Genomic DNA, 26,570 nt, shown 5'->3' on the forward strand with positions numbered 1-26,570 from the left:
CCCACCACCCCCTCTTCTGGGTATTGTCAGTCTGTACCCACTTCCATGTATCTGGGACTACCCCATTCCTCAGACTGTTATGTTCATTATATTCCACAAATAAATAAGATCATATGATACTTGTCTTTCTATGTTTGGCTTGTTTCGCTTAGGATACTACTTTCCAGGTTCCTCCATGTCGTCTCAAAGGATAAGAGATCTTTCTTACAGCTGCATAGTACTCCATCGTGTATATGTACCACAGCTTTTTTATCCATTCATCTACTGATGGACATTTGGGCTGTTTCCAGATCTTAGCGATTGTAAATAGTGCTGCTACAAACATGGGGGTACATACATCCTTTCTGATTGGTGTTTCAGGCTTCTTAGGGTATATTCCTAGAAGTGGGATCACTGGGTCAAATGGAAGCTCAATTTTTAATTTTTTGAGGTAACACCACATTGTTTTCCATAGTGACTGCACCAGTCTGGATTCCCACCAGCAGTGTACTAGAGTCCCCTTTTCTCCACACCCTCGCCAGCACTTGTTGTTTGATGATCTGTTGATGGTGGCCATTCTGACAGGTATGAGGTGATACCTCATTGTTGTTTTAATTTGCTTGGGTGAATGTTTTAAGAATGTAATCTCAAAATATCTTTGTACATATTACTACTAATTAATTACTAAGAAAAAAAAATGGTTATTTTACAGTGGAGAAATATGGCAAATTTTAGCCAAGTGACCAAAATTATCACCAGTAATGTGACAAATTGACATCATTTTGTCTCTTTATATGCGATACTCTAGGAAAAACAAAACTTCATTTATGTGGTATTCCTGCCAGATATGCATACTTGTATTCTCCAAAAATATCAGTGATATGAAAGACAAATGCTGAAGAACTGTTTCAGATGAAAGGAAATGAAGGATACCTGACATTAGGTGTGGTATATGATTCTGGATTGAGGTGAAGAGGGATTGCCATAAGGAACGTTATAGAGCTGTTCGCAGAATTGAAATACAAGCTATATAATCCTTGTTTGATGATTAATATGTTAAATTCTTGATTCTTACATAACTGGGGTTGTGTAGGAGAATATCCTTGTTCCTTGGAGATACACAAGGAATTATGTAAGGGTAAATGATGTGATAGCTGCAATCAATCAAATGTTTGGGATGTGTGTGAGAGAGGTCAAGCAAAAGGAACACAGTGATTGATGTGAATCTATCTAGCAAAGGCTCTGGGAGTTTTCTCTTATTGCTCTTGTAACTGTTCTGCAGGTTTACAATGAAAAGTGTTTTTGTTGTTTTTTTTATGGCAGCTTAGAATAAGAGTGGTTCATTGGAGGCTCTGATCATGGATGGGCTCATTGCCTGTGCGCTTCCCAGCTGTGATTACTTGAGCTCTTTGGTTGGGAGGCTCCCAAGTGTCACTATTTTTAGACTTTTTTTTTTTTTTCCCCGTGGAGGTCAGATCATTCATTCAGAAAACACTTTTTCAGTCTTCAACCTGGCTGGGAATATTGGAGCTTTGTAGGAGGATCCGGTTTGGGGTGCGGTGTGCCTGTGTCTCAACATTCATTTTGCAATCCCACAGTCCCTGTGTTTTCAGTGTGGCAGGCTCATTTTCAGCTGGCCTGGGACCTCCCAGTTCAGAGACCTTCCTTTTTGGCTTCCTCCTGTCATCTGCTAGGGATGTGAAGACAAGGAGATTTAGGTATCTAAAGTGTTCATTAAATAATTTTCAACCAATACTCCTTTTGCCTCCTTCTAGCACTCCTTGCCATTTTGTCTTATCCTGGTCCTTGTGGATTGTGCCTTTAGAAAACAAGACAAAACAACCAAAACAGTTTTTTACTGTAGTTCTGGAGGCATTTCAATGTGTGTTCTTACACACTTTTTACCCAGGAATCTCAGTACTGCATTTGTACACCATTCCATTCTCTTTTCCATCTTTTTATCTTGTTTCTCAGATCCTCACACTTTAAAATAACCAAATTTCTTACCATCAGTATGTAATATTGACGCACTTTCCCCTCAGTAGTCTAAGTGAAAAGACCAAACAGTTAAAGACTTTCTCAGAAAAGTGGATTATGTCTCAGCATACTTGTTACAACGTAATAAGCACCTCTATTCATGCTTTTTTTTTTCCTTCTGGTTTCCCTGGGTGGGAGTGTGCCATACAGTGAGGCAGGCAGGTTGATACAACTCCTCTGGGAGCCTGTGATTGAGTGGTCTGCACAAATGGGTCAGTGGGTGGTTCTGGCTGGTGGGAGAAATGATTGCAGTTCAGCTTTGAGGGTCCTGCAGTCACTCTAAGTTAAATGCCTTCTGTGGCGTACATAACTTCATTAGAGTTGAAAGGAATGTAGAACCCCTGTCATAGAGAGTGGTGGCAGTGGGACTAGACACCTCTGATGTTTAGTATTTAGTAGTGCACTTTTTACACTAACATGCTAAGCTTGTCCTGTCTAAGGACTGCAGTGGTACATGATCTGTTATGATTTAAAGCAAAAGTTTAAATGATCAATTATACTTTTTCAAGTGCATGTTCAAAATGCTTTTAGCCTTGGCCGGGTGGGTCAGTTGGTTGGAGCATTGTCCTGTACACCAAAAGGTTGTGAGTTTGATTTCTTGTCAAGGCACATACCTAACTTGTGGGCTTCATCCCTGTTTGGGGTGTATACAGCATTGAAACAACAATCAATTGATGTTTTTCACACCAATGTTTCTCTCTCTCCCCTCCCCCCTCCTCCTTTCCTCTCTAAAAGCAATAAACATATTCTTTTTTTTTTTATAATACTCACCCGAGGACATTTTTCCACTTTTTGTTTAGATAGAGTAGGAGGGAGAGAGAGAGAGAAACATCGACGTGAAAGGGACACATCGAATGGCTGCCACCCACACATCCCAACCAGGGCTGGGGACAAACTACAACCGAGTTACGTGCCTTTAGCGGGAACCGAACCCAGGTCTCTCTGGACCGCAGGCAGACACTCCAACCTCTGAGCCAAACCGGCCAGGGCAATAAACATATTCTTAAAAAAATAACACATTTAGCCCTGGTCGGTTTGGCTCAGCGGTTAGAGCGTCGGCCTGCGGTCCTGAGAGACCCGGGTTCGGTTCCCGCTAAGGGCACGTACCTCGGTTGCAGTTTGTCCCCAGCCTTGGTCGGTCGTGCGGGTGGCAGCCACTCGATGTGTTCCTTTCACGTCGATGTTTCTCTCTCTCTCTCTCTCTCTGTTCCTCTCTCTCCCTCCCACTCTACCTGAACAAAAAATGGAAAAATGTCCTCAGGTAAGGATAAAAAACAAAACAAAACAAAACAAAACAAAATAACACATTTAACTCAGAATTAAATATTATTTTCATTTTATCCTAGGTTTGTTACTGTTTTTGTCAGTTCATTTTGTTTTATGATGCACTTAGTATTGTTTCTGTTTATTATCTTATTTGAAGGAAAATGTTGAAGACACAATAGTGTTTTATATGGAAGAAAAGCATGAAACGAACAGCATTTTTTTGAGATGCCTTTGCATTCTATTTTTATTTATTTATTTTTTTGGTATGTGACCCTAGCGGGAACCGAACCTGGGACTCTCTGGTCCACAGGCTGACACTCTAACCGCTGAACCAAACTGGCCAGGGCAAAAGATGCCTTTGCATTCTTAAAGCATTTCTAATTAGTGTAATGTCCAGAGTTTGAGTCTTTTTCTGCAGTATTAAGTTAAATGAAGTGTCTTGGAGGACAGTTTATACTTCTTCCGTGTGTAGTTTGGTTAATTGACATTAGAGACAGCTAGTACTTCAGTGACTTTAATGTTCTGCTCATAGTTCCTAGTAAACATTACAATTGCTTAATAGTATTACATGGGACTAGTTGTGGACATTTAGAAGAAGACACCTTTAAAATTTGTTTTGGTACTTAAAATATAGTGCCTTTGCAGTCAATCCTATGTTGGATAAGAATATTATTGGTGTTTTCGTAATACAAAGATGAATGTATTTTTTCTTATTTGCTCATGGATAGTGCTGTTATGGTGCTTCTACTTCTGGGTTATTGTTAGTTTAGGATGAAAGCTGAGATACAGAGATGATCATGCCTTTTTTCTGTTTTCACATAGAAAAAAGTTCAATTAACTAGAACTTTTCAATCTCCTGAGGTATAGTTCTGTATGAGTCAAGATCCTGAACCAGTATCTTTAATAAAAGTAGTCAGTCATCAGACCAAAAGAGAACATGTTATGATTATATGCTCTTTTTTTTTTTTTTATAGGAGAGTTTCTGTTTTATGTCCGCATCCTTCTTTATTCCTGCTAATCTGCTGATGCGGTAAATTGAAGACAACCGTTGCCAGGATAACCTGTAATGGGCAAGGAGCCACAGAAAGAAAACATTTCTTTTAATTTTTAAACTTGGTTTGAAAGGTAAGACCATTAAGAGTATTAGGGGTTTTCTTCCACAAGTTACATCAAGAAAAGCAGTGTACTATCATGAGACCCCAGGGTTTAGGTGGACCAGGGCTAGGCCATCTCTTTCAAATAGGTACAGTATAGTTCTGTGGCACTATTTAGGAAGTTAAAAGCAGCCTCTGTAGGTTACTTTGGTATGTCTTGCCATCTGCAGCACCCATGGGATTCCGAGTATCCTAGGAGAATTGATCTGGGTCCCTAGGACCAGTCAGGCGTAGCAAGCTAAAGGAGCATGCAGAGAAAGCCTACTAGTGGATCAGCTGCAATTTCTAGGTAACCTGGCTCTGTGTGTGTGTGTGTGTGTGAGAGAGAGAGAGAGAGAATGTTTTGTTTTACACCAGCCAAAGGACATCTGGCTTCTAGCCAGACACCTGAGTCCTTTTTAGTACTAATTGTAATCACTTTGGAACTCTTTAATGAATCTTTTCATTAAAGACCAGAAGTTGACTTTGCATATTTGACTTTTGGCTCAATAGTCACTCCTTTGTGAACTCTTAGAGTATCTCATGAAATTGTTTTAGGATTATTTCTTCTCTTTACATAGATTTTAAGCACTCAGCGAAGAAAGTGTTCTGACTTCTACTTTAGTGCTTTTAGTTTTTAGTACTTTAAAAATAATAGGTATTATTAATAGGTGGTACGAGCCAAAATTTTGAGACATTTCTCAGGATAACATTTTTAAGACTTTGTTTTTCCCTTTTTTTCTCTCTCTTTTTCTTGTTTTATTTTTATTTTTCTTTGCTGGCAGAGACTGTTAGCTTTGGTAGCTTATAGAACAGTTTCTTAACTTTAGCTTTACTCCTCCCTTTTCTTGTTGTATGCTCCTCTGATCATCAGCAAGCTGTCCCACACTGGAATGGATGAGCTCTTCTCATAAGAAATTACCCAGACGTCTCCAGGATGCCTAGAATCAGTGCCAGGTGGTTGAAAAGGATTCCCAAAGAGCCCGTGGTCATCAAACTAAACTTTTGTTGCAAAGGATCAGATAGTAAATATTTTAGGTGTTTGTGAATCCAGAGGCAAAAAAGAGGATATGATGCATGTATTTATATAATGAGAGAAAACAGATTTTTTACAAATTTTATTGAAGACATTCAAAATATAGAAATTGAGTTCAATTTTCTGTAATACAGATCTAATGAGAAGGGTGGAATTCTTTTTTTTTATCCTCACCTGAGAACATTTTCCCATTTTTTGTTCAGATAGAGTGGGAGTGAGAGAGAAACATCGATGTGAAAGGGACAAATCGGGTGGCTGCCACCCGCACAACCCAACCAGGGCCGGGGACAAACTGCAACCGAGGTACATGCCCTTTGTGGGAACCAAACCCAGGTCTCTCTGGACCGCAGGCTGACGCTCTAACCACTGAGCCAAACCGGCCAGGGTGGAATTCTTTTTTCTTAAGGGTAACATTTCACCTACCTGGTATTTAGAATTAGAGGTCTCTTCTCAAAATCTATTGCAAATAGCCATCTAATCTGTTAAGGCTGATCAGCAGTGAGAGTGTACATATTTCATATTTGAGATGTCTTTACATAGCTGGTGCTGCCACATTCCTCTGTCCACAGCGTAGGTTCTAGTTGAGTATATTCATCACTTGGAAGGTATTTATACACTTCCATAAGTTTTCTCTTTCATTTAGCATGTAGGTTAATTTACAATTGAAAGTTAGGTGGAAGCTCGTCAGTTGCAGAACTAAATGGATGCTGAAATAGAGAAATTTTCTTCACCTGCGCATTAAGGTCTGAACGTGCTGTTTAACTGTAGTTTGAGTTCAGGAAGTACATTGACTGCAAATTTGTTTTTTGGTTTTTTTATCCTCACCCGAGGACATTTTTCCATTTTTTGTACAGATAGAATGGGAGGGAGAGAGAGGAAGAGATAGAGAGAGAGAAAGGGACACATCCAGTGGCTGCCACCGCACGACCAACCAGGGCCGGGGACAAACTGCAACCGAAGTACGTGCCCTTAGCGGGAACCGAACCCGGGTCTCTCCGGACTGCAGGCCAATGCTCTAACCGCTGAGCCAAACCGGCCAGGGCCATTGACTGCAAACTTGTATGGGAATGAGGACAGCATGGAAAATTTATGAAGCAGCCTGAATTTATGATTTAAACAGAGTTAGTATTGAAATGACTACTATCATATAAGTTTTGCAGGTTAGTGCTATTTTGCCTTATAATTTTAGGTTGACTTCATTAAGAAACATCAGGACTTCAGCAAAGGCAAATTTCCACAGCCATTTATTGTTCAGTAGTAGTGGTTGAGTGCTGTTCTTCTCATTCAGAAAAACATCAGTCTTGGTCTTCATAGGCTAAATCAGGAACTAATAATGGTTAAGTCCTGAGAGTAAGTTTATTAATGTCAAATTAATGTTGACATCATTGGCATTGGTTCAGTAACACACAAGGATTTTTAAAAAATCCCTCGAAGTACCTGCTGACGAAAGTAGAAAGAATAACCCTAAGCTTTAAATACTAGGTTATCACAGGTTTTATAAATTTGTCAAATTAAGCCTTTTGGCTCCATCTAATTTTCCCACCAGTGTAGCACATCATAGCAGATTCTACTACACATTGTAGTGATTTTATCTTTTCTCAACTTCTCTGAAATCATTCTGCTGTAGTTGTTTCATGCCGACTATTCCTAGAAGCAAATTCTTCATTACTTCAAGCTCCTCAAATAAACGACATTTGAGCTGTATCAACAGTCCTATGAACTCATCAAGAAACAATGGAGACCATCATTGGCTTCCTTGCTTGGCTAGCAAGCCAATTGGAAACCAACTTTGTGCCTTCCTTTTCATTTTTCATTTTTGGGAAGAAGTTCACCTGTTAGGAGATACTCCATTGTACATTTTCTAAGTTTTCTGACTGTTGCTTTCCTGTGAGTGGTGAATACTGTGATGACTGCTTTGTCTGGTAATGTTGATGTATACTATATTCTTTTAGCATAGGTGTGGTGTGATTGCATAATAAACAGCACTCTGCCATCAGATTTCATAACAAAGCAGTCCACATCCCACTGTGCCATAAAAGCGCATTTGAAGTATAGTTTTCCTTTTCTTGTTTTGACATGTTGGGTATGCTGGGTAGTAATAAAATCAAATGTTGCGGTACAGCATGTGGCCCTTGGAACACTGTTGCCTTATAACCCTGTCACTGTGATGGGTGAGCCCAGCTGATCTGTAGTGCAGAGTGGTGACAGCACCACCTATGATTTCCGTCAGTTACTCAGGTCTGTCCTTGTGTGAAAACAGCCAGAGACAGTCTGTAGATAGGAACGGTGTGCCTGTGTTCTAGGAAAACTTTATGGGCATGAAAATTTGAATTTCAAAGAATTTTCACAAGCCACGGAATGTCATTCTTTTGATTTCTCTCCCACCAAACAATTAAGAATGTAAAAACTTTTCTTTGCTCGGAGGTTGTATAAAAAATAGGTGGCAGACCAGATTTGGCCATCTCAGTACCAGGTGTCCCATGTCTCTGGAGTTGGTTTACATACTGTGGCAGAAAGAATGGGCTGAAGAGGGACCTAAACATGAAAAGGTACTATTGTGGTTTTGTTGCTGGTTGGATTTTTCTCTTTCTTTCTTGTTTTGTACAAAGGAGTCTTAGTGTATGCAGTTGCCTATGGTCTTAGCTTTCTCTAAGACTTGGCAGGTTACTAGTCTTTCCATTGTCCTGCTTTCAGACTGAGATTACATTTATAGTGCTCTCACTGAGTGCCAGGGATTGTACAAAGTGCTGTTATATTTTCTTTTCATAATTCTTAATTATATCATACGTAGGTTTATGGTTCAAAAAGTCAAACAGTATCACAAAATTATAACAAAACGTAATAGTCATCTGCTCCTTTTTTCCCATTCAGTGCCCTCCTTATCCCCGAATTACTGGCTAGGGGCAGCTACCCTCATCTCTGAGCTGTTTTCTCATATTTACTTCCTTTCATATTTCTAAACTCATATGGGTAGCTATTTCTCATCTGACTTCTAACTATGAAGATGAAGGTTTGGCCCTGGAATGCATAGCTCCTTCCTCCCCATTCTTCCAGCATAGTTAAAGCACAGCTTTGGTTAAAATGAATAATAAAAGTATATATATTTTGGTTAATTTTTTCCCGTCTCTGGCTTAATTTGTAGACATCTTCTCAGCATTGTCACATGTCGGATAATTCATCTTTCTGGACACAGCCTTTCTAGAACCCCCTGCCTCACTCATTTTTCTGGCTGGTTCCTCTGGACTTTCTCTGAGCTGCAGGAGTCCCCTTCATCATCTGTGTGTGTTGTGTCTCTGGTTTCATGTACCCTGTATCTCCCCTCGTGGCTATTGCCATGCCTCAGGGAAGCCCATTCTCCAGGAGTTTTGAGATGGTGTAACTAAATCTTTCAGACCTTCCATGTCTGAAACTGTTCCTTTTTAGAATTGCAATTGAGGAAGCTGGTGTCATTCTGATTTCCATTCCTTTTATGAGTGTTTATTTCTCTATAGAAGCATAGCTCGTCTCTCTGTGTCTGATGCCATGGAATTTCACATTTTGCCTTAGAGGATCTGACACACCACTCCCCAAGAGAGCATGCGCGGGTCCAAGGGTAGAGTCATATTCTTTATGCTCTGAGACTTTATTTTTGATGAGAGGAGTGGTTGTGGATTATAATATGTTCTTCTAAAACTTCTGTTACTTGGATATTGGATTTTGCGAATTATTTTTCCATTTTCTGTCTTCATAAATTTGCTGGCAGTCTCTTTGGCTGCTTTTGCTCTTCTTGGTCTTTATTGTTGTTGGAGAGTTTCCAGAGGAGTGGAAACCTGTTTAGGGTTCAACCAGCCCACTGAGCACCTGGAAGGTGGTGTCATCCTTTCTATTTTCTTGTTGAGACTCCCTGTCAACCCAGATGTAGCCATGCCTTGTAGATCAGATGGACTTTAAGAAGATGTTTATCAGCCCTGGCCGGTTTGTCTCAGCGGTTAGATCGTCAGCCTGTGGTCCAGAGAGACCTGGGTTTGGTTCCCGCTAAGGGTATGTACCTCGGTTGCGGTTTGTCCTCGGCCCTGGTTGATCATGTGGGTGGCGGCCATTTGATGTGTCCCTTTCACGTTGATGTTTCTCTCTCTCTTTCTCTTCCTTTCTCTCCCTCCCACTCTATATGAACAAAAAATGGAAAAATATCCTCGGGTGAGGATTTAAAAAAAAAAGATGTTTATCAGACAACATGGTGATCACGTAGTATGGCCTTCCTCTCTGGAATGGAAATTCCTCTGCCAGTGCCCTCCTAGGGCATCATCATCAGGCTTTGCCAGAGCACCTCCAGCCGCGGGGCCTCACGTGTGTTCTGGTCCTCATCTTTAGCAGGTTCCTGCTTCTGCTCTCAAGCAGTCAGTACCTTCCCTCACTGGATCTCATTTTATCCTTGGGAGCTCTACATGGTGGGGTAAAAAGAGCTTTAAGATATTCACCCCAGCCCTGGATGGTTTTGCTCAGTGGTTAGAGTATCTGTTTGTGGACCAAAAGGTCCTGGGTTTAATTCTGGTTAAGGGCACATACCTCAGTCGAGATTTGGTCTGCCGGCCCTGGTCAGGTTCGTGCGTGAGGCAACCAATTGATGTGTCTTTCTCATATCTTTCTCTCTGTCTCTCTCTTCTCCCTCCCTCCCACTCTATCTGAAGATAAATGGAAAAATATCCTCGGGTGAGGATTTAAAGAAAAAAAATATATATATATATTTATATATATTCACTCCAAAGTGGTGCATTCCTTTGCCACCCTAATCATCTCCTTGGGTGCCTTGAGGTTGGCAGTGTCTTCGTCCTCCCCAGAACAGGATGTGATAATGCCCAGCCATGAAATGACCTGCCCAGGACAGGCTGCCGTGGGATTAGTATCCTCTGTGGTTCTCGACACAATTGAACAGTGACTACATTCTGAGACTGCTTTGCTCAATAGTCACATCATAATATGACTTGACGTTGAGCTTCTAATCAACTGAAATCCTTGGACTTCATCACTTTAACAGTTTCTTTTTCTTTATTATTTTTTTTTATCATTTTTTTTAATCCTTACACAAGGACATTTTTCCATTTTTATTCAGATAAAGCAGGAGAGAGAGAGAAACATCGACGTAAAAGGGACACGTCGAGTGGCTGCCACCCGCATGACCAACCAGGGCCGGGAACAAACTGCAGCCAAGATACATGCCCTTAGCGGGAACCGAACCTGGGTCTCTGTGGACCGCAGGCCGACGCTCTAACCGCTGAGCCAAACCAGCCAGGGTTTAACAGTTTTCTTATACCTGGTCTGTCCTGCCCTTCCACCCCCCTGCCCGCCATTATGTTTTTTTGTCTAAAAGGACTTTACATTTATCCCTGTTAAATACATTTCTCTTAGTTTCTTCATGTCAAACAGCTTCTGAGCACTGATTCTCTCATGTTTTCTGTGCATTTTAACAAGCCTTTGGCATCCTAGCCACACGAGCTGAGCTCCTCCAGTGTCACTGTCCAGCCAACTTGTCTGTAACGCAGTTCTGTGCCCTGCACATGAGGGCACATGGTTCCCATTCGTGAACGTGTCCCAAAAGCCATTAGAATACACGTTGACCAGCTGTGGTTGCCTGGGGCTGGCTTTGCTCTTGATGACTGCTGCACACAGCTGATCCCACTGTTCTGTGGCTGTGTTCTGATGGAGGGAGCCTTGGGCGCTCCCTAGGCCTGGTTGGAGTCCAGTTCTGACCAGCACATTTACTAGCTCTGGTCTTTGGTAGGTTATCACTTCTCTGGATCTGAGTTTTTCCATCTGTAGAATGAGAACCAAACCTTGAAGGGTTGTTGTGAGGTCAGGATAATGTATCTAATAGCATCAAGCCCAGAGCCTGGCATATGGTCGGCATTTAATCATGTTTCTAGCTTAAATAGAAAGTTGGGATGTCAAGACAGTCAGTGTTACTGTGGCATAGCTAAAGAGATTGAAGATGGCTTTTCGTAAGGAGCTATCAAGACCATAAGAACTGTTCACTTCTCATGCTCTTAACTTAGCTTTTATTCCTGAGCAGTCTAAACAGCCCATGAATCTGCTTGTCCTTTTATTTTTTTAAATCCTCATCTGAGGATATTTTTTCCATTTATCTTCAGAGAGAGTGGGAGGGAGGAAGAGAAAGAGAGAAACATCAATGTGAGAGAGACACATCGATTGGTTGCCTCCTGCATGACCCAGACCAGGGCCAGAGACTGAACCACAGTTGAGGTACATACGTACTCTAGACCAGAATCCTACCTGAGACTCTTTGGTCTGCAGACTGATGCTCTAACTGCTGAGCCAAACTGGCCAGAGCTGCTTTTCCTTTTCTTGCACATTAAGTTGCATACGAGAAATTGTTCATGAAGGAAAGCACTTCTTGGAGGTTAACCCTTAATTACTGCCAGTCTAGGGGCTTCATGGCCACACTCAGTCTCATGAAAGTTTGCTGGGCGAGGAAGATTGAAAGTAATAGGAAGCTAAAAAATAGGCTTTCAGCCCTGGCCGGTTTGGCTCAGCAGTTAGAGCGTCGGCCTGCGGTCCGGAGAGACCCGGGTTCGGTTCCCGCTAAGGGCACGTACCTTGGTTGCGGTTTGTCCCCGGCCCTGGTTGGATCGTGTGGGTGGCAACCACTCGATGTGTCGCTTTCACGTCGATGTTTCTCTCTCTCTCTCTCCCTCCCACTCTATCTGAACAAAATATCGAGGAAAAAAAAATGTCCTCGGGTGAGGATAAAAAAAAAAAAAAAAAAAAAAGGCTTTCAAAGATTTTTATAACTTGACAGTTCTGTCTTCTGTTACCTAATTGGTTATAACTGCAAATTAACTAGGATGGTTAGTTTATTCTTAAACCTAAACTCTGTTTCTTTTGGCCTTTTTTCCAAAAGTATGTCAGTATGCTCTGGAATTTGTACCTGACTTGGAAAGGCTGTTCTCTTTGGGCATCTTGTCTGTAACAAATAATAGTGGCCACTGCCACCTGCTTCAGGTTGGGTGATTCACAAGCTGCATGTAACTTGCTTTCACTTAATGAAAATTTGGGTGAGTTCGATTTTCCCATCCCGTGTTAGTATAGAGCTCTGTGTTGAGCTGAGCAATTCTCATTTAATTCCTTTACTTGCTCAGGACTCCCTTCCTCCCTACAGTTTTGGGAGCTAAGAAACAGTTTTGTGTTATTGCAGATAACAGCCGTCATGTTTCCCTTGCTCTCCAGTTACATGCCACTTCTTTCTCGTGTTTAACTCAGATTTATTGAGGGGCCTACCTGGTTTCAGAGATTCAGAGGCTCCTGGATGCCTGAGATGGAAACCCTCTATTCAGGACGTACAGGAGTTTCTTATTTCACTTTGACATTTATTGTTCCCTCTTGCCTGCACTCTCCCCTGCAGCATGCGTGTGTGCAAATGCTCACATGCTCACACACGCTCACACAGAATAGACACCTAGATCTAGCTGGGTTTCCCTTGTATTTATTCCTTTGCTCTCTGACAAGTTTCCTGGCAGGACTTGATTACCATTATCATCCTCATTATTTGTCTTTTTTCTTTCCATCCCTCAGTCTTACATTTCTTTTCTTTTATATCCTCACCCGAGGACATTTTTGCACTCATCTTCAGATAGCGAGAGGGAGAGAGAGAGAAAGAAACATTGATGTGAGAGAGACACATCGACTGGCTGCCACCCATACAACCCCAGCCGGGATGGGGACAAACTGCAACTGAAGTATGTGCCCTTAGCAGGAACCGAACCCGGGATTCTCTGGTCCATGCACTGACGCTCTAACCACTGAGTCAAACCAGCCAGGGCTCCTGTTTGTTTAAAAACTCTTCTTAGTAAGATAAGTCATACTTTGCACGTACTTTTACTGAAGTTTTTGAAATTGTGGGATTTATACTTAGAAATTAATGTACGTTTGAGTTTTCATAGTGAGAATTTGTAGAGGAACATGTTGTTGTACTTGCTTTACTTGGGACGAGGTGAGCAAAGCAAGGCTGGGTTTTCGGGTGACACTTGGCTTTCTATTATGTAGAAGTGGAGAGGGTGATGAGACGGCTCTCACTCTGCCCTCGTCATCTTAGTGTATTTGGAGTTGCGCTCATGTGTGGTAGGCATTTGCTTTCTGAGGGTCATATGTTTCCCAGGCAGCTCAGAATTCCAAAGGCAAGCCGTAGGTTTTATCATCTGATACCAAAGTACAGCCAGAAATGAAGGGAATATGAAGATGATTAGGTTTTGAGGAGGCAGAATTGTGGTTGAAATTTGAGGAAAATGGTAATTTAGTGTGAAATCTCTTAAGGGACACCTTTCAAAGTAGAGGCCGTTGCAAGGCCTTGCCATGTTCTGTGAGTTCTTCAAAAGGTCTGGAGTCTTCCTTTGGGCTCATCTCTCTCCAGTCCGTCTTTCACATTGTTGACAGTTCTGTATTTATTTATTTATTTATTTATTTATTTATTTATTTATTTATTTATTTATAATCCTCACCCGAGGACATTTTTCCATCTTTTGTTCAGGTAGAGTGGGAGGGAGAGAGAGAACCAGAGAGAGAGAGAAAGAGAGAGAGAGAGACATCGATGTGAAAGTAACAAATCGAGTGGCTGCCACCCGCACGACTGACCAGAGCCGGGGACAAACTGCAACGGAGGTACATGCCCCTAGCGGGAACCGAACCCGGGTCTCTCAGGACCGCAGGCCGATGCTTTAACCGCTGAGCCAAACCGGCCAGGGCGACAGTTCTGTATTTAAACTGTAGATCTAATCTTGCCACTCATTTGCCATGTCTTAGCATGGTGTTCCATTCCTGCGGTGACCCACCTTACTGGTCTTGTCTTCAGCACTCCCTCTCCTGGCCCTTGTGCCCATCATCTTCAGACACATGGCCTTTGTAGGAGCGCATCCTTTGTTGAAAGTGTACTTGCCACAGCTTAAATGTCATCTCTACGTCACCTTTCCTCTACTTCTATTTAGAGTTGTTTATGTTACTAAAATAAATTGCTTAATCTTTATGTAGATATCTTAATGTAACATTTATCTCATTTAAAACTCACTGGTTCCCTCTTTGCTTCTGCAGCACGCCCACGCTGCTGTACTGTTCATTCCTGCATGGCCCTTTGTGGTCTTGTGTTGCCTAACTTTATTCCTAGTGTCTTCTGAAAGGCTCACTCTTCGTGTCATCGGCATTCTACTTGCCAGGAGTTTCCTGAAGCTCCTGGGTCTTTCTGTCCTCTGTCTGTAGACTTGTTTCTCCTGGACTGGAATACTTTTGCTTCTGCATCACCTACTAAACCCTATTTCTCTTCTGAAGCCTCATGTATAATCAGGTCTCTTCTGTCCAGGCTCCCTTCTGGGGAGCTACCTTTCTACAGAACAGGCCTGGAGTTTTTATCCCCTTTATTTTCTATATCTTTTATTCTCTATTTTCTCTCTTCTCGTTTTATTATAGTCCTCAAGGGGGAGGGACCATCTTTCATATCATTCCTGTGTTCCTCAGTACAGTGCCTGCTTTACAAGTACCTGTTGATTAATATAGCACATATTAAATGAAGTTGAGTTTTTTATTTACTCAAGAAAAAAATGAAATATCAAAGAAATTGCAAAGTAAAACTGGGAAAGATTCTGGAATGTCTGGATGGTAGAGACTTGATTGTCTTTGACTTGTTCTTTTAAAGAAGTAGTTACAGAGCAAACACCACAAAACTGGCTCTGAGTTTGTAGTGCCCTTTCCTCTAAAAAATATGTTATCTCTAATAGGTACTCTGATATTAATTAGTCGGGACTTTGGGTGGGGGTGACTGTATGGAATGGATGCCTTTGCTAAGAATGGAGAAGCAGCTACTGGGTGGACTTTCCAGGGCTTTGCGATCTTTTTTCTTAGTACTTAGACCTGCCTTTGAAGGCCGGCTATTATTTCTTCATGTCCCATGTTTTTGCCTCTTCGGATATAAATTATATGCTGCCTGGGCATTGGAGCTTTGCCCTTAGGGGAACTTTTTGGTTAACTTACAACTCTGAGAGGTGATCTCCCTTCAGAGTGACTCTGCATTCTCCTATTTATAGATGCTCTCCTCCATTGTCCCCTTCTTAGTGGCATGAAGCTTTCATTGTACCGGGTGAGCAACCACCAACCCTTCTTGAACCTAAGCGTTCCTTATTTGGGTCTTGTCAGACGCTGTTCCACTAAGTTCCCTGCGTACCTGAATCCAAGCCCAGGGAGGGGTCCTGAGACTCCAGGTGTCTGGACACTGACAGGAGCAGGTGAGCCAGTAAGGAGAGCCTTTCAGCAGTTTACTGTATCCAATACATCCTATTCCCAGGCTTGTTGTAAACTCGGCCAGCGGTTTGGTGTAAGCATGCTGCTGCTGGTGGAATAAGCAAGTTGTTTTCAGTCTAAATGAGGCCGTGAGGCTCAGTTTTCTCCAGGAAAAGTGGGAAATCTAGTTTTTGTTTTAAAGAATAGGAGGGGGGGGAGAAACATCTGGAACAAAAATATATTAATAAAAATTGCAAAAAAACAAAAGAATAAATGGGAAAAAATTTGTTTATTGATTTTTAGAGAGAGTGGAAAGAAGGGGGTAAGAGAGGAAGAGAGAGACAAAAAACACTGATGTCATCAGTTGGCTGCCTCCTGCACACCTCGCACTAGGGATCAAGTCCACAATCTAGGCATGTACTCTTGACTGTAATTGAACCTGCAACTTCCTGGTGCACAAGGTGATATTCAACCAACTGAGCCACACCAGCCACGGCCGGTGTTGCTCAGTGGTTAGAATGTTAGCCTGTGCAGCAAAGGGTTACAGGTTTTTTTTTTTTATCCTTACTCGAGGACATTTTTTTTTTTTTGCATTTATATTCAGGTAGAGCGGGAGGGAGAGAGGGGGGAAAAAAGAGAGAGACACATTGAGTGGTTGCCACAAACTGCAACCAAGGTACATGCCCTTAGTGGGAACTGAACCCAGGACTCTGTGGTCCGTAGGCCGATGCTCTAACCACTGAACAAAACTGGCCAGGGTGGGTTACAGATATGATTCCCAGTTAAGAGCACATACCTGAGTTGCAGGTTCGATCTCTGGCCCCCCGATTAAGGTGCGGGGTGTATGCGGGAGGCAACCAGTCGATGTATTTTCCAAATGGATGTTTCTCTCTCTTTCTCCCTACTCCTTCGCTTTCCTTCCTCTTTCTAAAATCAAAACAAAAACAAAAATCTATGTTGCTTGCACTGTGGTTTGAGTGGTCTTTGTATTAGATACCCCCAGCTTGGATGATAGGTGGAGCTAACACCATCTGCTGGTATTGAGAGAAGGGGCCTCTAGGCAGTGCTGCAGGAAGACTTGAACTTGGGCAGTGAGTGCTTACATGTCTTTGTATAAGATCATGACAGAATTTGTTTACGATTCCCTTCATAGAATATTTTAAAGAAATAGAATTAACAGTTATAACACAGTTTGTTGTTTTAAGTCTTTCCCATGTGTTATCATAGGTGGAAGCAGCTGCTTCTCCTGTTTTTGTAGTTTGCACTTTGTACGTTTAGGAAACTGCAATTATTTAAACTAGAAATATCTTATGCAAGGTTATTGCAAGACTGGAGTATGATAGCAAATATTCAGTTAGGATTTGGAATTGTGGGGATCACAGTGGGGCCAATTATGAAATGGTATAGGTGGGGCTGGCTCCATGGGTGTGTGATCTATGTAGTCTCACAGGGCCCCAGACCCAGTGTTTGCTTGAATGTTCTTCTCTTGCTGTCTTGAAATTCTTGATAATCTTTAAATTCTTTTTTTTTTTGCCCTGTACCCAGTCAGTCTTGCATACAGATATTCCACAGTTGATAGCAACATGTAGACTTGAGGTTTTATCTTTTTTTTTTTTTATCCTCACCCAAGGACACCTTTCCATTTTTTGTTCAGATAGAGTGGGAGGGAGAGAGAGAGAGAGAGGAAAAAAAAACATTGACGTGAAAGGGACACATCGAGTGGCTGCCACCCACATGACCCACCAGGGCCGGGGACAAACTGCAACCGAGGTACATGCCCTTAGCAGGAACCGAACCCGGGTCCCTCTGGACCACAGGCCGACGCTCTAACCGCTGAGCCAAACCGGCCAGGACTTGAGGTTTTATCTTACTGAGATAGAAAATTGCTAAATTTAAGCAGAGTTAGTTTATATGAATAGGAGATACTGAATTTTCAATTTGTTAAGCCCTTCCTAATTCCCACAGTTTGCTTCTCGGTTGTAGGTAGGGTGATTAGCAGTTTCTTTCTTTTTTTCTTTTTTTATCCTCACCTGAGGGCATTCCTCCATTTTTTGTACAGATAGAGTGGGAGGGAGAGAGAGAGAGAAACATCGATGTGAAAGGGACACATCGAGTGGCTGCCACCCGCACGACCAACCAGGGCCGGGGACAAACTGCAACCGAAGTACGTGCCCTCAGCGGGAACCGAACCCGGGTCTCTCCAGACCGCAGGCCGACGCTCCAACCGCTGAGCCAAACCGGCCAGGGCAGCAGTTTCTTTCTTTAGAGTTCTAATAATTTATCTGTTAGCATGTTCGTGGCATCCTTTTTTCTGGCTCCCATTGGAAAGTGACATAACATGTTATATTCTGCTGTCCTGTAGAAAGAAAACCTACTAACATCAGCTTGTCCACTGGGGGTTTCTGAAATAAATAGTCACATATTTGCATAGCATGCTTTCCCTCTATTTCTCATGAATTACTTCTTACAGTTGAGTACAGATGGTCAGTAGTGGTTTCAACCAAAGGCAGCATTCTGAGAGCTTGCTAGAGAAGTTCAGGCCTGATCCCTGCTTTTCTGAGTCAGAATTTTAACAAGACCACTAGGTGTTACCTGTGCCCATGGAAGTTTGGGAAGCACTGATGTGAAATTCACTGACTTCAACGGTTAGCACGTTTACTGCAGTATAGCTTCCATTTGCCGAGTGCCTGTACGCTCCAGTTACTGTACTGGGCCTTTCTTGACACCTCTCAACCAGTTTACTTAGGAGGATACTGAGGTTTAGAGAAGTGAGGTGGTTTTCCCGCAGCTTCAGGGCCTGCCAGCAGTGGACTCGGCATTGGAATCCAGAGCTGTTTAAATGCTTACTAGTCCTAGCAAGGCTTTGGGGGAAATGGTGTTTATTGGTGAAAGCAAGTGGTTGTAGATGATTTACATAAACCACAATTGGGCCCCTACTGAATGAATGAATATACCCTACCAGCAGTGAGTGCTGTGATATGTTCTGCGGAAGGACTGTTCTTGGCATTCCTCGTATGGATGGTTTAAGCACATCACCCCTCCAGTTCCTGTGTCATAGAGACAGAGTAGCACCTTTTCTTTCAGAAATAAAGTGTCAGTGCCTAAATGCTGTGAAATAAAGGTACCATGGCATAGATTTTGCTTCTGAGAAGGATGGTGTTTCAATAATTTCAGATAATCTTTAATTAAAGCAGCTGATCTGAGATGAATAGGTTTAGGGATCCTTTCGTCCCATTTTGCACATATTAGATGGTGTTTTACTTGTGTCTTAAGTTATGAGGAATGTAGGAAACAGCAGAGGCCATTTTCTGTGGCATCAAGTAACAGGAAACTCCTCAGTAGCCTACGCATCTGATAATCTTCAGCCCTGTTGGAGAAACACCTATTTTAAAGCATCTTAATCAATTGTAGCTGTAAGATGACTTTTAAAGGGTATTTATGTTTACTAAAAATGAACTGTTAAAATTCTGGCTCCTTTCAGTTTTTCTGAGTATCTTAGAGTACTATATTTTTAAAAGTACTCTACTTTGCCTCAGGATCCTGGGCAGTTGAACTTTATAACTGTTAGTTTATTGGTAGCTCGCTTCTACTTAAAGGGCACAAACAGAAGGAGGGCCAAGCCAGTGATTTACCAGTGCCATTCACTTCTAATCAATTTGCTGTTTGGCTAAAAAATAAAATACATAACATTTGCTTTAGGAATCCACTATGGTTTTATTTTTAAATTTGTAGTACCCAATTTAAAGAAAATGCAGTATGGGAATGTATATTTCAGTGTTCTGACTTGAAAAATGCTATTGTAATTCAGGATACTGGAAAACAAGCCGAGTTAGGCATTTTATTTTATTTTATTTTATTTTATTTTTAATCCTCACCCGAGGACATTCCTCCATTTTTTTTTTGTTCAGGTAGAGTGGGAGGGAGAGAGAGGAACAGAGAGAGAGAAACATCGATGTGAAGGGACACATCAAGTGGCTGCCACCCGCACAACCAACCAGGGCCGGGGACAAACTGCAACCGAGGTACGTGCCCCTAGCGGGAACCGAACCCAGGTCTCTCAGGACCGCAGGCCGACGCTCTAACCACTGAGCCAAACCGGCCAGGGCCTGAGTTAGGCATTTTAAAAAGATAGTTGCTAAAGAATTCCTTTTCTTGTATTTAAAAAAGTATAATAAAAACATGGAGTCACAGATTTGGGGAATTATAAGAGATGGTTGGTCAGGTGGGCCACATTGCTGGGACACAGTCCAGGTGTAGGGTGGCTCACCCGGAACACAGCTGGGGGCAGATCCTTAGGTTGGCGGGCAGGTTTCTTCCCTATGGCGATTTGGGAACAGAAGCACCTCCATTTTCAGCTCTGTTGTCCCTTAGAGCCTTTTATGTCATCAGCACCCAGCCAAAGGCAGGGGAGGGCGCATGGAGATTTTACTGTTCACAGCACATTGGCAAAAACTCATGTGGCCATAGCTGACTGCCTGAGCCAGTGGTCCAGGTGAGTGTCTAAGGAAAGGTGCTTAGATCTGGGCTGGGATGTGGACTCAGAGATAGGTAGAGGAAAGAAAAGTTAGCAGGAACTCTAACTTCGAGCCAGGGACACTAAAATTTTTCTGTCAAGGACCAGAGAGTAAATATTTTAGGCTTTGTGAGCTGCATATGGTTCCTTTCACTTCATCGTCTCTTTCCCTAAAACAACCCTTTAAGAATATCCACACTGGCCCTGGCCGGTTTGCCTCAGCGGTTAGTGTTGACTCATGGACCAGAGAATCCCAGGTTCGGTTCCCGCTAAGGGCACATACCTCGGTTGCAGTTTGTCCCTGGCCTGGTTGGGGTCCTGGTTGGGGTCGTGTGGGTGGCAGCCAGTTGATGTATCTCTCTCACCTCAATGTTTCTCTCTCTCTTCCTCCCTCTCCCCCTCCTACTCTATCTGAAGATAAATGCAAAAAAAAAAAAATGTCCTGCCCTGGCCGATTTAGCTCAGCGGTTGGAGCGTCGACCTGCGGTCCCAAGAGACCTGGGTTCGGTTCCCGCTGGGGGCGTGTACCTCGGTTGCGGTTTGTCCCCGGCCCTGGTTGGGTCGTGTGGGTGGCGGCCACTCGCTGTGTCCCTTTCAAGTTGATGTTTCTCTCTCTCTCTCCCCCTCCCACTCTTTCTGAACAAAATATCGAAGAATGTCCTCGGGTAAGGATTAAAGAAAAGAATGTCTTCGGGTGAGGATAAAAGAAAAAAATTAAAAAAAAAAAGATAGCGCCCTGGCCGGTTTGGCTCAGCGGTTAGAGCGTCGGCCTGCAATCCTGAGAGACCCAGGTTCGGTTCCCGCTAAGGGCATGTACCTCGGTTGCAGTTTATCCCCGGCCCTGGTCGGTTGTGCGGGTGGCAGCCACTCGATGTGTTCCCTTTCACGTCGATGTTTCTCTCTCTCTGTCTGTTCCTCTCTCTCCCTCCCACTCTACCTGAACAAAAAGATGGAAAAATGTCCTCGGGTGAGGATTAAAAAAAAAAAAAGGATATCCACACCGTTCTTAGCTTGCAGGCTGTAGGCTGGATTTGGTCTGTGAGCCTGTGAGCGCAGTTTGACACTTCCTGCTCTTATTTCTCCACTGTTCATTATCAGTCTTAGTTATACATTCAGTGATCAGCGAGTTAACCTTCAGAAGGTTAACGTTTAGGAAGTCAGGTTTTACTTGAGGGTAGATATCATTGTATCTTGATCCATAAGTTAGACATATGACTTCATAGTTTGTAGACATTATAATTTATTTTTGATGTATGTAATTAGCCAGTAGTTCGGACCTGATACCATATTTGCTTTTTTTGTGATTTATTTTTTTAGTTTTTTTCATTATTGAAAAGACATGCTACTTTAAATGAGACATAATTTTTAAAAAGGGTTTCAAGCTACATTATTAACTATGTGCAGTTTTCTGATTTCAGGTGGAGGGACTATCAGAGTATAAGAAATTTGGCTTATAGACCAAAATAAGCACATCCTGACCTGGTAATGTTGGTGTGGGAAGATACTTTAATACACCTAATTATTTTACTATGGTGTTTCAGTCTGTGACTTTGAAGTATTTACGATAAGGAAAATGAACTGTTTTGTCAGTCTGAGATCTAGGATCAAAATCCCATGATCAACTTGGACACAAGGTAGACTAATGTGATCGTTCTTGAAGGTGATTTTCTACTCCAGCTAAACTAGAGTAGAAATGGAAGAATGTCCTCGGGTGAGGATAAAAAAAAGCAGTGCAGGTTACTGTGTGTGTGGAGTGTGAGCAGGGCCCAGGCCTCAAGTCCTGTCAGTGGGCATGGTGCTCAGCTTAGCTGTTGTGCCCTCCGTGAGCTCTGATGTGCTCCATGTGGGGAGGGAGGAGAGCTACAGTACAGGTATTTTCAGAATGCGCCACTCAAAACCCACAGGTAGATGAGCCCAGGTGCTCCAACAGAAGCATTGTAGACTGTACTGTCAGCGTTACTTTGTGCCCCAGACAAGGGATGACTTCTTTCTCTTTGTAGGATTGGAAACCTGATTTTTTTCTTTCCTCCTTTGGAATTATCTTCTAATATCCTTTTGTCTTTCATTCTCCTTTTCAATTTTATTAGGATCAAGTGGCATTTTCCACAAATCTGAAAACCAAAAAACATTTATGTGTAAGATTTATTTCCACTGTCCTTTTCCCCAGAGTTCCTTGTTATATGTATGTGGATCATCTTTGCCATTATTTTCTTGGTAATTTCCTTAAAGTAGAAGTCGGTTGCTCTTATGTTTGAAGCATATGTTTCTTTTGTTCACTAGCAAATGTTACATGCCCATGGGCATTGTGCCTGCTCTTTTCCTCAAAGGAGAAAAGTCACTAGTAGTGTGGGTGACTGCTGACTGTGCTGGGACTTGTGACGTTGCTCTTCTGGCATGTTCTGTGATGTCGTCTGTACCTAATTATTGGCCTAATTATGAGTAGGTAAGACACAGCTGTGTCTTGTGGGCCCTGCTTTGTGTCATCCCCTTGAGCTTCATGGTGAACGGCAGCCTCACCTGCTGGCTCTGAGTGGGGCGTTACCAGCCTGGTATAGGTGAACCTTTGTGGGAGCTTCTCATCTGTAACTGGGTCTTGGTTATACTACTGCTCATTGATGCGAACATACTGCTTTATGTCTCTTTGAAAACATTGAAAGATTTTTTTTTTAAACAGACAACCACTACAACACTGTATTTCGTATTTTACCTAAAACTTGTTCCATTAAGGAGTTCTTTTTCCCCCCCAGCTCTGTTAAATCTTTGCTGTGTTTTAAACATTGTGATTACATACTGATGGTGAAGTCATCTGAAGTGGGTATATATGCCTTTGCACTTCCTTGAGGAACCAGCTGGGGCACAGGTTGCTTTGACTAGCTGTATCTTAAAAAACGTTCCCCTCAGTGATCTCTATTTTTAAAAATACTATTTTGAGCAGGTGTTTATGAAGGTATCAGATTAGGGTATATTCCTACCCAGTGTCCTAATGTGGGTAGATTTAGCAAATATAGACTTCTAAAAATTTGTGTGTGCTGGTCATAGAATACGACCTTTTGCAGCTTCTTTCCTTTTACCGAGGCTCCTCCAGCACAGGATTTGAAATGAGCACGTGTGGATATTAACATGCTTTTTAGTGATAATGATAATAGGTGCCACTTCACTAGGTGGATAGTGAAGCTGCAACTGATCTGCAGCTTGAGATTTTGGGGTGAATGGAGTGAGTGTGTATCTTACTGAACCCTAGCTCAGGAATTCTGCAGTGAGCGCCTTTGACAGATAGGAATGACTTTTGAATAGTCTTATCCCTAATCAGAACATTTGTCATCTTACCAGCTTTTGGTCAAAAGTGGCCTTTGAGATTGTCTTGTTATGGCAGCTTTAGATTATGTGGTGGGCCCTATGTTTCATATTTGCAGTTGTAACCAGTAAGGACCTTCTTTAACTGTGTAACTTGAAGAAAACAAAGTCTGTGTTTTCATTGTTGAGGAGGGGTAGGAGGAAGAGGCAGGAACAGGATATTTGTGGCATTGTGGAACTGTTTGAGTGTGTCAAGTGTTTTTCTAGTAACTGAGAATTGGTTTCTCTCGTTCCTCAAGAATTGATTTTCAGTTTCTTAGTTTCTTTATTAAGAATGGCACAAGTTTTACCATTTTGTAACTTTCAGAGTTTCAGCTGTGAAGGTGCTGTCAGTGGCTAAAAGTGCTGGTTGGGGTGGTTATTGATGTATTTGATTCTGAAGAGCAGTAGAAACTTACATTTTAGTACTTGTCATTGTTGCTGAAGATATTTGTTCTGTGTAAGAATGTGTTCTTCACCGTTAAAGGATTTCCTTTCTTCCTTTCCCAGTAGAAATTCTTAAAGTGTGGATAATTTTACAGGTTAAAATCCCAAGTATAAGCATTCTTTCAGCATTTTCAAGTCAAATTTTTGTTATCAGTAAAAACATTTTTTCTGAGAAGGAAAAAATCCTGCTCAATTTTACCTACTTAGGGAGTATTTTATAGGTTCAATGTGAAACTTATTTTACTTATTGCATTTTAGACTGTTAAACTGAAATGGAATGAAAAAGTAATGTGTGAAATTGACATTTTATTTGAAATACTCTCTGCATTTTGTTTAGACCAGCATGTTTTGGAAATTTGATCTTCACTCATCATCCCACATAGACACACTTCTGGAAAGAGAAGATGTAACGCTGAAGGAGTTGATGGATGAGGAAGATGTTTTACAGGAATGTAAAGCTCAGAACCGCAAACTCATAGAGTTTCTGTTAAAAGCAGAATGTCTCGAAGATTTAGTCTCGTTCATCATAGAAGAACCACCTCAAGACATGGATGAAAAGATCAGATACAAGTAAGAAATTCAGTATTTTCTTTACGGTGGGACTGAAGTGAAGTGGGGGCAGCATTCATTCTAGTTGTCCAGGGACTCCCTGTGGCTGCTGCCGACCATTTACAGTAGGTTAGGTGGCCAGGAGTGACAGGCTCGGTGGAGCACACAGTCTGTTCTAGAGCAAGTCCCGTGAAAGGGTGTTTTAAAACCCGAGTATTTATCTTTCCCTCAGAAGGGCAAAGTGCTTTATAAGTAGCGATCAGGTTTCTTAAACTAGTAAGGCCATCCAAGTAATTATTTTCTTTTTTGCAAATAGGAAGGTAGAGGTTATGTGACCATATAAGATCACACAGCAAATCTGAGCCAGAGCTTGGGTTCTGGAGAGCCTTGCTGATAAAATAAATTCTGACCTTTTTTTAACTGAAAGTAAGGGTGTGGGTCTGTGTGTGTGTGTCGGGGTGGGGTGGGGGGGATCTTTGCCCGAGGATATTTTTCCATTGATTTTTAGATAGAGTGTAAGGGAGGGAGGGAAGGAGAGAGAGAGAGAGAGTGAGAGAGTGAAAGAAACATCAATGTTAGAGAGACACATTGATTGTTTGCCTCCCACACAACCTCGACTGGGCCTGGGCATCGAACCTGCCCCAGGTATGTGCCCTTGACTGGGAAATGAACCCGAGACCCTTTCCGTGGGCCAACGCTCTAACTGCTGAGCCAAACGGCCAGGGGCGAGGATGTGGGTCTCGGTGAATATTAGTGTTGCTAAATTTAAGCATGTAATACCTTGGATAACTACAGTGGATTTATCTATTCAGCACTAGTTTCACCTGCTTCCAAGCGGAACAGTAGTACAGTGGGACCCTTTCTCACCGTCTCAGTGACACTTTGTATACAGACCCCTGGAAACTCTAAATAGTTCATATGTATTTGAAGTATTGGAGTTTCAATTAAGTCATTTTTCCATCTCCAACTCTATTGAGATATTTGGCTTACCACTCCCACCCCTACCCTCCAACCCCCTGGGAAAATGGTACAAATTTAGGAACGAAAAGTTATTGATTATGTATTAAGTAAACTTCATGGAATAGGAAGAATTGTGGGGGTTTATTAATCCTCACCCCAGGATATGTTTTTATTGATTTTGGGGAGTATGGGGGAGAGACAGAGAAACCTTAGCGTGAGAAACATTAATCGGTTGCCTCCTGTACGCACCCCAATCAGGGATTGAACCCACAATTTAGGTATCTACCCTGACCGGAAATCACACCCACAACCTGTTGAAATACAGGACAGTGCTCCAATCAGCCAGGCCACCCGACCAAGGGGGAAGAATTATCTTTTTTTGGTAGGTTCACTTTTGCCCTTTCTTCCCCAGAATGGCCCCCTTTTTAGATATTTTTTCATTTTTTTGTGGTGAGAATTTTGCTGTCAGGGAATAATACTTACTGATGCTCTTAGTTATGTTCTCTGCCAGCCATGAAGATTGACAACTAGCATTCAACAACAGCCTCCACTCAGAGATCAGTGTCTTAGAAGAGGAAAAAAGTTTGGTGACAGAAATGCTAGTGGCTCCCATTCTGCAAAAGATAGACACTGTGCTACTTTGGAATCCCCCAAGTGTGGGTGCTGCTTGTCTGGGGCTTATGCTGGTAGGACGCAGTGTGGTGTGGGCTTTGTATCAGGCCCTCCTGGGTGGGGCTCTCCGCTCTTAACAAGATCTGAAAACTTGAGCAGGGGTCTTGCCCTTCTGGAGTCTCTTTCTTCCTGTACTGAATGAAGCTGATACCTCTTTAACTGGGGAAGAGTAGGCACGCCTATGGAAAGTTTATTTTATCAAAAAGTAGTTGTGACTTTTATCGTAGTGCCATGCCAGCATTTTGTTTGTGTTTTGTTGTTGTTGTTGTTTTTGTGCTACATTTTGAGGTTGCGAGAGTGGGCGTGCCTGCCCTGGACACAGCCTTCTGAATGGCACCATTTCAGGAGTGTAACTTGGGCAGAGCGGTTCTCTACTGTGCTTCTTGCCTGG

At 42.3% G+C, this 26,570-nt stretch overlaps 1 protein-coding gene across 45 annotated transcripts in view; it reads left to right on the forward strand.

Moving 5' to 3' along the window:
• PPP6R3 (protein phosphatase 6 regulatory subunit 3) overlaps window positions 1-26,570 on the forward strand; it is a 138,379-nt gene that overhangs the window by 41,166 nt on the left and 70,643 nt on the right. For 19 of the 45 annotated variants that reach the window (XM_036257644.1, XM_036257648.1, XM_036257631.1 and 16 more), the window contains exons 1-5: window positions 512-564; window positions 4,257-4,407; window positions 4,607-4,725; window positions 7,876-8,000; window positions 24,336-24,568. In XM_036257644.1, the coding sequence (XP_036113537.1) occupies window positions 7,932-8,000; window positions 24,336-24,568 (302 nt within the window). In that variant the 5' untranslated portion in view covers window positions 512-564; window positions 4,257-4,407; window positions 4,607-4,725; window positions 7,876-7,931. Of the gene's footprint in view, window positions 1-511; window positions 565-803; window positions 923-1,577; window positions 1,698-4,256; window positions 4,408-4,606; window positions 4,726-7,875; window positions 8,001-15,540; window positions 15,711-21,622; window positions 21,701-24,335; window positions 24,569-26,570 lie in introns of those variants that run through there. The other 26 variants (XM_036257636.1, XM_036257635.1, XM_036257633.1 and 23 more) reach the window with 15 other exon arrangements.

Source organism: Molossus molossus, unplaced genomic scaffold, assembly GCF_014108415.1.
Source record: "Molossus molossus isolate mMolMol1 unplaced genomic scaffold, mMolMol1.p scaffold_m16_p_13, whole genome shotgun sequence".
NCBI classification, from domain to species: Eukaryota; Metazoa; Chordata; class Mammalia; order Chiroptera; family Molossidae; genus Molossus; species Molossus molossus.